The 12,146-nt window shown below is 47.7% G+C and overlaps 1 protein-coding gene across 16 annotated transcripts in view; it reads right to left on the bottom strand.

The window, feature by feature from the left end:
• The window catches only part of Macf1 (microtubule actin crosslinking factor 1), a 342,822-nt gene that overhangs the window by 321,815 nt on the left and 8,861 nt on the right, over positions 1–12,146 (bottom strand). For 2 of the 16 annotated variants that reach the window (XM_063236135.1, XM_063236137.1), the window contains exon 1: positions 4,114–4,418. The exons of the other annotated variants lie outside the window; for them this stretch is intronic. In XM_063236135.1, the coding sequence (XP_063092205.1) occupies positions 4,114–4,207 (94 nt within the window). In that variant the 5' untranslated portion in view covers positions 4,208–4,418. Of the gene's footprint in view, positions 1–4,113; positions 4,419–12,146 lie in introns of those variants that run through there. 16 annotated transcript variants of the gene reach the window in all.

Below are 12,146 nucleotides of genomic sequence, written 5' to 3'. Positions count from 1 at the left end.
ATGTACAATGTAGATTCTTTACAACCTCTTTTTTATGTAAAGTGCAGACCCTTCACTCCTCTCTGTGCAGTAAATTCTGCAAGTTCTTTTCTGTGATATGCTGAATAAAGATAGTCCTAACTAATCCCGTATAGCCTGTGGCACCCAGCGATAACTCTGAAGTTGGTAAGTACCAAACAGTCAGTGTTACCAATGTTGAAATGTGAATGCTCTCTTTTATTCCTAGCCTACTCTAACACATGAAGACTCTTTAAGGTCTCACGAAAGCAGAAAGTTCTATTTAAGTTTGAACAAGTATTATGTTATTTCTCTGTCTGCTTACCAACACCATGAATCCAGTTGTGTTCATTTTTAAACCTCAACTTTAAAACCTAAAATGATGGACTCATGTGGCTGCTTCTTCAATACAGTGTCTCTATTCTAAGGGAGAAATCAGATCTTGGTTCTGTATCTTTGAATATTCCTTCTTAGTTCCCTCTCTTATACATAAGGACCTCAGTCCACAGAAAGGAAAACCCTGTGGTTGGCCATATCACCAGATGAAATATTCCTCAAAACGACTCATCTCTCTGTTGTGTGCATATTTATCAACCAATCATCTGTGTTTGTTTTGGGTTTTTGTTTTTGGTATTGGACATCAAACTTACGACCTCGCACTTGCCAGGCAGGTGCTTATGCTGCTGAGCTAAATCCCCGGCCCCAACCAATCATCTGACTACTAAACTTCAAAAGTACTTTGTTACAGAAACAAGGTGCCCTGCACAGCAATGTAAGCATCCCAATCAGTGGACAGGTATTCCCTTTTTATGAATAAAATTGGCTTATTAGTTGTTGCTTTTTCTCAACTTTAAATGATTCTCACAGCCATAGAAAGAATCACAGCCCATTCTTTCAGTCCATGAAACAATCTTTATGTGTTGGAGCCTGGTTTTTCACATCATGTGCCCCCACCAAAACTCTAACCTGTTAGTCATACTCAACTACTCAGATTCCTTAGACACTTTCATTCACTCACACCTTCAAGCCTTTAGATGGGCTACTTATACCCCCTCTCCCCTCCCCTCCTTTTATCTGGCTAAATCTTATTCATTGCTGAAAGTGTTGCCTCCTTTGTCAAATCTCCCAGGGGGTTGGGGGGTATAGCTCAGTGGTAGAGTGCCTGCCCCTAGTGTGCATGCACAGGAAGCCCAGTCTCCCAAAAAAGTAAAACCTCCCCATGAACCCTAAGGAGCTAGTCTTCCCTTTTCTTGTTTCTATAGTACTTTATGCACCTCTGTTCTAGCACTTACCACAGCAAAATTGTTTGCATGTATCTTTCCTATGCTAGATGTGAATAATCAAGAGCAAAAACCAGACCTCATTCATAATTCTGGCATCTGCAATGCCTAACACAACCAGAAAAAAATTCAGTAATTGATTGTTGGAATATATAACCTGGTTTTTTCAGTTGCTGCCCACTCTAAAATGTTAGGATCCAGAATTATTACCTAATACCTCCTGCTTACCAGCCAGCTATTTGAAACAGCCTTTGGGATATTTAGGAAATGAGGGAGCACATTTATGTCCACGCTGAATCACCTAATCCTGCCAAGTCCATGCTCACTACCAATACACAGAGAAACAGTTGCCAAGCACAGTTCTGGAAAATCCATGCCTGACAACCATTCCTAATACAGCTGTGATATACACAGCTCTGCTCCCTTCACACTGCAAATGTATTACTTCCCTTTTCACCTTTACTCCTTTTAGGGGCAGCTTCTTCAGGTGAAAAATGTAGTATTTCTTCTGTATATAAGAATTCTACTTTGCAGAATGAAATGACTAAAATTACTGGCAAGAAAGAGAAAGAGGAGTTCCAAGGAATCAGGAGGCCAAGCTACGAAAATCTAGGACCCCATCAATATCTATTTCCCCATCTCCGAAACTAATCATTGGCATTATTCTCAAACTACTCCCCTGGTTACTTTACAGATTCCATCACACTCCTCTGCTTAGGCAAACAGTTCTATAAAGGCAGTAAGAAGATTTCCAAGTGCGAGAAATGCAGGGAATTCCATATGGCAAAGTAACAAAAGCCCAGAATCTAAGCCGCCCTGACTCACCAGTGTGAATGGTGCAATGGTGTAGGGGATTTGTCTCAGCAATGAGAGAAAAAAACTAAGACACTTGATTTTATTACTATTTGGCATTTTTCATTTGGCATTAAAATTGTTTAGGAGCTTCAAAAAAATGGTGCAATGGAGAAGAGATTTTTCTACACCTATCATAGACTGCACAACCCTCTTATACTGCTCAAGTTCTTTGGCCAACCATTTTTTAGTCCTGTCCAGAAAGAGATCTGAGTCTAGAAGAATCAAATTCCTATACACCCAAACAAAATCCTTCAGAGAAAAGGCAAACTGAGGGAGCCAGCTGAAATGACTGAACACCAGGGATCTCTCCTGAAACAAGCCCTCTTACTTCCCCCTTTTTCCTCTGTTTCATTTGCTGGACACTGCAACTTCCTTTCAGCTGGGGGCCAGGGCAGTTCAATCCAGTGAGGCACTGAGATTTCTTCACCCATTTTATTTTTTGTTTTGTTTTGGTCTTTTTCCTTTTTATCGGTACCAGGGATCGAACTCATGACTGCCTGCTTGTAAGGCAGGCGTTATGCCGCTGAGCTAAATCCCCAGCCCCTCCCCCAAATTTTATTTTTAATTCTGCTGGTTTAAAGCTGTCATGTCCTGACACAGTCCCAGTGTATCTTCCCTTTGAGGAGTGCAACGTTGCCCAAAAGCTTGCAAAGAAAACTTAATGGAACCATTCACTGGGCAGCATTTTTTCAATGAAGTTGAGCAGTATAATCTAACCTCTTTGTACTCTGAAATGAACCACATTTCTTAAAAGAAAGACCACAGGGGGCTGACAGAAAACTTGCTGCAGGCAGGAAAAACTGGACAGTTTACAGGAGCTGATGCAGAAGGGAACAAGTTTGCCCTACCAAGTCCATTTTAGTATTTTGTCGGGGTGTGTTGTTTTGTTTTGTTGTTTTTGTTTTGTTTTTTAATCCTGCTGCATTCCCCAGAACTCTAAAGCTACCAAGAAAAAGACACACAGAAAGAGGTTTTTACAGCTTCTTCATCAGTTTCCCTTCGTTGAGTACGTGTCATAAACAAGAACGCTGGATTCTGTATAAGGGTTGAAGTTTTCTCTCCTTCAAATGAAAAGAAATGAAACGCTAGTCACAAGGGCCTGAGCTAAATAAAATAGGAGAAAAGTGCTGCCTATGTAGTTTCTGGGAAAATCTCCACCTCTGGGAAAAGCACAACTGCCACCCAAAGCAAAATCCCAGAACTGAATATTAGGGATCAAAGCAGGGGTCTTCTGAGGCCACACATCCGTGGCTGCCACTTAGGCCACCCACAGCAGTTAGGGTAACGCAGTCCCCAGCTCTCTGGCCTGTCAAAACTTTCTCTGCATTATATCCAAGGTTCAGATTAGGCATTAACTTGCAGAAGTCCTACGCGAGACTGCCTCCGGGGGGCTGAAACCCGAGCTCAGAGACCAATCTATTTTTGAGGAAGGAAAAAAAAGCAATAGCCCCCCTGGCCGGACCAGCCCTAGACCTGGAGGGGGATGCAGTGGGGGGGGGGTCGCCACCAAAAACTGCACACTCACGGGCATCGCCGCCTCCCCCCGCCCCCCAAAACCCGCAGGAGATAGGGCAGACAAAAGCGGGCGAGGGACCCTAAGCGGGCGGGCGAGCGGCGGTCCGAGGTCCTAGGAGGAAGAGCGCGGAGGGCAGACGGGTGGCTTCCCTCGCGCCCAACTCCTCCTCCTCCCAGCGACTCCCACAGCGGTCTGTCTCCCGAGCCGGCTCCTCTCCTCGCCTCCTCCCAGCTGAGGCCAGATAATAGGGCAACTGCTGTAACCGGGGACGCGGAGGCGCCGGCCGCCGCAGGACGGAGCTCCCGAGGCCAGCCCAACTCTCAATAAACCGGCCCCAGACGCGGCGCTCCGAGCCCAGCTCGGCGCGGGGAGCGCGACCCCGCCCGGCCGCCCCACCTGCCGGCCCGCGGAGCCCCCGGGCTCCCCGGCCACGCCGCGCCGGCCCGGCCCCGGCCCCAGCCCTACCTTTGTAGCGCTCCAGCACATCCTCGTACGCCTGCACGAACTCCTTCTCCTGGCTGCGGTTGGCCGGCTGCTGCCCCGGCACGTAGCCGGCCATGGCCGCCCGCGTCGCGCACCGCCCGGACCCCGGGGGGGCGCCGATTCCAGGCCCGCGCGCTGAGGCGGCGCGGCGGCGGCGGCCCCAGTCTCGCTCGGCCTTTGTGCTCGCTCTCTGCGCTCGGCTCTCGGTCCGTTCGCCCGCCTCGGCAGTCGCGCTCCGCTGCCTCCTCAGCCCGCTCGCGTCCGGCCCGCTCGGGCTCCGCCGGCCACGGCTCGCGTTTCCGCCTCCCCACCCCTCGGCTCCGCTCCTCCCTCAGCCCGCCCCGGCGCGGCGACGGCGGCGGCGGCCCCTCCTGTCAGGAGCGCTGGGCCGGGCCGGCTCCCCGCCCCTCCGCCCTAGGCGTCCTCGCCCCCGGCTGCGCTCGCGTGGGCCCGGGCGGCCCTCAGGGGTCCCGCCGGGCGGGGGACTGGAGCCTGCGCGAGGCCGGCGGGTCGGAGGCTCCCCGCGCGTCGGGACCAAAAGCGGGAGGGCCACGGCGGCGGGGAGACCCCTGGCCGGCTCGCGCGGTGGCCGGCGGGGCGGGCAGCCCGGGCCAGCGCTGACCCATCCGGGAGCCCGGACAAAGGAGGGAGCCCCCTGGATGGGGACAAGCGGAGCCGGGCCTATTCGGCTGCCGGCGGAACCAGGGAAGGCAGGGATGCCTCAGCCACTAGGGCCAGGACCAGAACAGGGCTGCAGTGAGACTGAGGGAACTAACTCTGCGGCACAAAGAGTCCCCGAACAAAGGGTTGACCAGAAGCAGAAGAAACTGAAATGGGAGTGAGGGGGGCAACGCATCACCAAAAAGTAAACCAGGCCAAGGAGCAGAGCCTGAGAAATGACAACTGAGGGAAGAAAGAAAACAGGATTCTGATTGCACTGTGGGGTGAATGAGACACACAGAAGGACACAAATCAGAGGAGGCAAACCCAACAGGATCACTAAACTGTGACAAGCATCTGAACAGAGACTTAGATCAGAAGGGAACCTGAGACTGAAGGAGGACAGTTCGGAGAACAAAGAAAGGATTCTGGAGCATAAACAAGGAAGCCAATTATTTTCTGTCTTCAGGGAAAAGGAAATAGTAAAGAAAGGAAACTGGTAAGCATAGGTAGGGATTTCTTTGGGACCATTTTCAGGAGGATGTCCTGACATCATCTGGCCCTCTGTACAACTGTGTAGTTTTCAGTTCCAACACTGATGGACGCAGTAAGTAAGGGAACCAAGTAAATGTAGGTGACACTTTCAGGCCACAAGTGGCCCATTCTACCATTACCCACCTCATGTTAACAAGATTCTTCAAGGGAGTGGGAGGACGCTGTGGTAAGAATTTAGGTTGGCTGATATCACAATAAGGGCACATAAGCAAGTTAAAAAATAAAAAATCATTCGGCACTGAGTGGCCAAAACTGGGGCTTGGGCTTTCACTTCAGTCATTCCTCTCAAGATTTTGAAGAAGGAGCTTCTTACCCCAGGGCAGGGATTGTACCTTTGTGCTTGGTGAGTAATGCCAACTATTTGGTCAATGCTCAGTACATTCATAACAAGAAAAAGAAATGATGCTTTTCACTAATAGGTGTGCTAATAGGTTTTTACATCACATCATGAGCACAAATGGGATGACCAACTCATTAATCACACTAATCATATCTTGTTCCATCAAGTATTGCTGAGCTGCCTAAATTCCAGACATGACCATACAGGGAAGAGCTTGAAAGAGGAAAGGGAAGATCTGTGGGCAATTGCTCATTTCCTTCCAATTTAATGGGGGAGAGGCTGCGCGTGTCTAGTTCACATTTTGGTATCAGCTGCTAATGAGCTCAGGCTAGGAAAAGGAATAAATCTTAGGTACACACACACATATATATTTCACATTCAACAAATAAAAAGCTTTTAGTGCAAAACACAAGACGAATGAGTTGTGATTGGCACAGCACCAGCACAGTTTTCGTAAACAGCAGAGATTATAGAAATGCTAACTCTGGGGATCTTGACTGTTAACAGTGCTGAGTCACTGCATTTCCTATATTATTTTATATCAGTAGGGCTACAAAGGCCCAGACACACACACATACACATACTTCACCCTCACCCCTGACAGACCCGACAGACATCTGCCTCTTTGTTTTTTTTTTTTTTTTCATTGTAGCAAGTGGAAAAGTCCCACCACCACCAGCATCCCAGAGCTGCTACATACACTACTTTGAGAACAGGTTTCTCAAGAATTGTGACTAGTGCCTGTTAAAGGTGAGGAATGACAGGGGCAAAAAGGAAAAGACTCCACTCTGGGAATCAAGCTCTGTTAAAATGCGTGCGGGGTTGGGAGGAGGGGGCAAGGAATTTTGATCCCACTATGATACACAGAAATCAGGGAAGGAAGTTCTGGTTTAGGTTGTGGTTAGAGCTAGCAGCTTCACTCAGACTCAAATTGCTTTCTTGACAAAATTTGCATTTAAATGCCCCCCACAAGATTGAAGCAATGCATTCTTCTAATGAATGGGACGGGGTAAGTCCACATGTTTGGCTGATGTTCCTGTTTTATACAGAGAAAATTTTACAAGGCTAGAGGAAGAAAGCAGCTGGCTGGGAGGATAAGAAAGAAAGTAGCCTGTGATGGCGAGGTTTTTCGTTTTTGTTTTTGTGTTTTTCTTTTGCAAGCAAGAGTAAATTTATAGCCAGACCACACAACTGGGAAAGCTCTGAGGCTTTCTTCTTTGGGCCTATGATTCTGATTGGTGAGCCTGCAGTGGTACAGTATTTCTGAGGAGGTTGCAATGGAGGAAGCAGGAAGCAGGATGTACTCAGGAGGGCATCTAGTGGGAAAGAAGAGTAAGACAAGGAAATGAAGGACAAGAACTTCTTGGTGTCCTCTCCTTCCGGTCAAGTGCTTCGCTCTAAAGCCCTCCTACTTTAATTCCTTTCAGCTCAAAAGTAGTCCTTTGCCTGGGGCCTTCCCACCTGATTTTCTCCCAGGCTATAACCCTTTATTACTCTCCTCCTTTGGCAGGCTCACTTCTACACAGGCCCCTGCTGAGACTCCCACAGGGAGTCTTCCTTGATCCCCAGGTTAGCTGGTTCTAGGACACCCTGTCTCCCCCTTTGCTAATACCCACACATTTGAAGTTCCTGGCTCAGTGTCTTTCATCCTTTCTGAAAGAATTAGCTCCCTGAGGGCTTGGACTCTTGTCTGTCTTGCTTACCAGCACGTAGCTTGTAGCAAATAACTTTTTTTTTTTTTTTTTTTTAATATTTTTTTTGTCTTTTTATCCGTACCAGGGACCGAACTCACGACTGCCTGCTTGCAAGGCAGGCGCTTATGCCACTGAGCTAAATCCCCAGCCCTGCAAATAACTTTGGATATACCAGACATTCATTAAATAGTTGAGGATTTTGTTGTTGTTGTTGTTGTTTTGGTTTGCTTGACATACTCACTACATAGTTCAGGCTGGCCTTGAACTCACTCTATAGTCCAGGCTGACCCTAAACTCCTCCTTCCTCTCAAGCCTCTCAAGTGCTAGGGTTACAGGCATGCACCATCACACTGGGCTCTAGTTAATCAGTTCTTTAAGGACAGTGACATCTATTTCATCTTCATTCATCATAGGACCTAATACGGTGCTTTCACCAGCAGGTTATCAAGCCTTAGTAGGTAATACGTAATTTGTTTCCACAGCACTGCAAAAATAAGTATTTGCTTAAGGAATGGATACTTCAATGAAGGATGCGCGCGGAGCTGAGAATGGGGCCAGATCTGTGATTCGAGACAGCTGAGAATTCAATTCGGTGTTCAGTCAGGGCTCAAGGGTTGAGGGCAGGCACTTCATGTGAACAGAAGAGTGCAAAATCATTTCTCTGCTAGTGCCCTGCCCAGCCTCGAGAGCTCAACCATAGCAGTCAGTTCTGCTCATGCTACACTACCCTGCATGTGTTAATGAAGGCTGTATAAATAAATGTGCTAGTAGGGAGAGAGACAGAGACAGAGACAGAAAACCTGTGTTCTTCCACTTCTTGCAAGAGTTAAGCTGTCGGGGCTGGGGATTTAGCTCAGCGGTATAAGTGCCTGCCTTGCAAGCAGGTAGTCGCGAGTTTAATCCCTGGTACCGATAAAAAGGAAAAAGACAAAAAAAAAAAAGGAGTAAGCTGTCTCCTGTGCCTTTTACATTTCCCAATAGGGGTGATGCCAGACACTGAAGGGGCTGCCCCTGCTCTTGGAAGAAAACTGCCTAGGTCTAGTTTTAGGGGTTCTGCCTCCAGGCCTAACTCTACAAGTCTCCTGGGCACAGACGTTGTCCAATCCCAGTCAAAACTCTTTTTTGCCCAGTTCCTGAAAACCTTTTCTAAGCTTTGCCTCAAGTTCCCAAATCTACTCAGGGGTAAGAAGCTTTTGCCCATCTCATGCTGCCCTCTTCTGTTCAGAAAGTAAAAGAGCTCAATTTAAGGATGGTGCCACCCAAGAAGACAAGATCCCTGCCACCAGGCAGCATGTCACCATAGCAACCCTCAAAATGGTTACCCAGCCAGCTGGGTAACCATAGCAACTGACCATTCTCTCCACCTCAGTCTCTCTCTAGGCCTTCTCCTCTACCTTATGAGAACCAGCACCAAAGACTCTGCAGTCCTTACTGGTGGACGTGAGCAGAGGATGGACCCCTCACAGACAGTTATCCCAAGAGACCTTAGAATGTCTCCCTCATCTGGACTTCCCAGGCACAGTGGAGACAATGGGTGTGAAGACACCCTGAGCCCTGAAATGCTGCACAGATGTGAGTTACTATTACTCTACTGTTCCTTGGAATGAGGGAGGCAGCAAGTTGCCCTGAGTAGAGCTACAGTTATTCCCAGCTGAGCCCTGACTGGCTTGGAGATACTGGGCACGTTACTGAACTCTCTGGGTGTCCACCTCTATGATAGCTCTCTGCCCAATAAAGTTTTATAAAAGACTGGATCCAGTGCAACTCATAACAGGCTAAGCACACAAAGACTGGCATTAGGAATGTAACAATACTAGTTAGAAAAGGTACTGCTGCTCTAATGTCTCAGGCCTCTGTGTGAATAAAAGTGCTGTATTTTGCCTCATGAACCCCACCTAACTAAATTCAGCCTCCCTTCCTACACTGGGGCAGGGCCCCAGAGTTCCCTCCTACCAAGCAGGGCCGCAGGGAGTTCAGAGGTTCCCTAAACTGGGAGCTGTGGCAATTTACCTATGAGGCAACCCTCCATTTAAAACACAGTCTTCCCTTCCCACATATCCCGCAGGAAACAAACCTCTAAAGGGGTATTGACAGGAACACAGAACTCAGCACAAAGTCCCAAGACCCCAAGGGGCCCTAGAAAGCAGTGCTTCCAAGTGAGAACACATTCACCAGCACCAAGGTAGGCCTGGGGCCCCAGCCACCCTCTCAAAAACAGAATTCCTTCCTCCTTGATTTTAAAGATTTCCATCCTAGTTTTGCATCTCAAATTTAGACTCGCAAGACTGAATTCCAGGGGCTGGGGATTTAGCTCAGCGGCATAAGCGCCTGCCTTGCAAGCAGGCAGTCGTGAGTTCGATCCCTGGTACCGATAAAAAGGAAAAAGACACACACACACACAAAGACTGAATTCCAATCCTTGAAATCCATTTTTGGGATAACTTCCTCAATTGTGGTGGCAGGGTCCTGATTCAAACCCAGGGTCCGTAGGCCTGAAAAAACAGATGCCACCCTCAGAAATCATCTTCTAGTCACAGATCAAGCAAGCTGTAGCCAGAGGCTGACCTGCATGGACCAGAGGACCCCAGAGCAACAGGAGGAGGGATGCAGTGTCCCCCGGGATGGAGTGTCCCCTGGACCCAGCCTTAGCAATCAGAATTCCTCATGAAGCCCCTGGGCATTAGATGGATAGAGGAGCTCTGACTCTGGTCTTCAGATATGGGCTCTGAGGCAGATAAACTGATATACTCACTACTGGGGGAAAGGTAGTGTAATATAAAGGTTAAAACGCGGCAGGAGCTGAGGATAGCAGTTGCCTATAATTCCTGCACTCAAGAGGCTGAGGCAAGAGGATCAGGAGTTCAATACTAGCCTGGGCTGCATAGCTAGGTCTTGTCTCAAAAAAACAAAATAAGGGCCAGGGGTTTAGCTCAGCAGCACAAGTGCCTGCCTGGCAAGTGCAAGGTTATGAGTTTAATCCCCAGTACCAAAAAAAAAAATTTTTTTTAAAAGAAACCAAAAGAAGAGAAAAGGCAAGGCAGGGAAAAGAATATAGTTAATCTAAACTTTCTTTTACCTAACTGGGGAAGGCAGAAGCCGGGTATGTAAGTGAAAGAAGACAGACTATGACTGGCCCTAATTCTTGTTTCAGGGTCATGGGTGTTCAGCAATATATTTTTCTTCTTACTTGTTTGGTATATGCCTCAAGCAGTCTAAAAAGTCCCTAAAGCATGGCACCTAAGTAGCTGCAAAGGGAGTATTATGCATGTGGGGTTCCACATGCCGAGTGACATTGAATCCCTGCTCCACTACCTGCTTACCAGACAACCTCAGACAAGTTCCTTAACATTTCCGTTAAGAATAGCAGCTTCTTCCCAGGGTTCTGCAAGGATTAAATGATGTGTGTAAAATGCCTGCCATATGTTTATGGCTCTACACAGTAGTTTTTCCAGTTATTATTTACTAGGTGATTCCAACTGGCAGCATCTCTCCTGAAGCTCCTGAACTGAGTCCAGAGTTCACTGTGTAAGCCACCCTAGGAATTCTTTAATTTGGGGGTCCAAGGAGTTGAAACAAGGTCTCCCTAGGTACTCCAGACTGGCCTCAAACTTGTGGCAATCCTCCTGCCTCAGCCTCCTGGGTGCTGAAATTATAGGCATGTGGCCACCATGCCTGGCAAGGATCCTTTAATTCTTAACTCCCACCAGCTGTTCTCTTTTCAGTCTCCTTCCTTCCATCCTACTAAGGGCAAAGGAAGAAAAGAACAGAAACAACAGACGTGACTCTCCATCTTCAGATTATCCTAGCAAGTAATTATGTCTTTTTCAAGTTTTTGATCAAATGTTGTCTTCAGCTGATCATAGAGGTACACACCTGTAATCCCAGCCCTTTGGGAGGCTGAGACAGAAGGATCCCAAGTTCAAGCCCACCATAGGCAATTCAGCAATTTAGGGAAAACCTGTCTCGCAATAAAAAACAAAAAGAGGCTAAGGATGTCGCTAGGTGTGAAGGCTCTGGGTTCATACACAGTACTGCCAAAAACCAAACCAAAAGGAAAAAAATACCATCACTGCTCTCAGCCCAGAAGAGGCAGGAGTAGAGGAGATCCTTCTCTCTCAGAACTTCCTCCACACTCTTTGGCTTGAGTGTTGCACAGCTCAGGCTGGGTCCTAACTCTCTTCACAGGCAGGAGCTGGCTCTGAGGCCCAGTCTAAGTTCATGAAAAGGTAGTTCCTGTAGAACTACCTTTAGACTGAGATGAACGGGTGTGTGAATGAACGAAAGACATTCATTAGAATAACTACAGATTTAGGGGCTGGGGATTTAGCTCAGCGGCATAAGCGCCTGCCTTGCAAGCAGGCAGTCGTGAGTTCGATCTCTGGTACCGATAAAAAGGAAAAAGACCAAAAAAAAAGAATAACTACAGATTCTGGGGTAGCTCTTTTGCCTCCCCACTCCCCTTAATAATGAGGAAATGAGGCTCGGTAAGGTCGGAAACTATGGAGCCTCTAACTGTTGAGTGAGTGATGAAACGAGGATTCTAACTAACTCCAAAGCCACTGGGGAGGCTGAGACAGGAAGATCACAAGTTCAAGGCCAGCATGGGCAACTCAGGGAGACCCTCCCTCAAAATAAAAATGGCTGGGGATATAACTTAGCGGTAAGGTGTTTGTAAAGCATATATGTGTCCCTAGATTCAATCCCTAGTACCTTATTTTTTTTTTTAAGTGAGCAATTGTGGAAATGGACAAATGAGGGAGCACGGA

This window comes from Cavia porcellus, unplaced genomic scaffold (genome assembly GCF_034190915.1).
Source record: "Cavia porcellus strain 051 isolate PalLab524CR breed Dunkin Hartley unplaced genomic scaffold, mCavPor4.1 scaffold_25, whole genome shotgun sequence".
NCBI lineage: Eukaryota > Metazoa > Chordata > Mammalia > Rodentia > Caviidae > Cavia > Cavia porcellus.
Note: the sequence above shows the minus strand (reverse complement) of the source record. Positions and strands in the feature narration are given on the sequence as shown.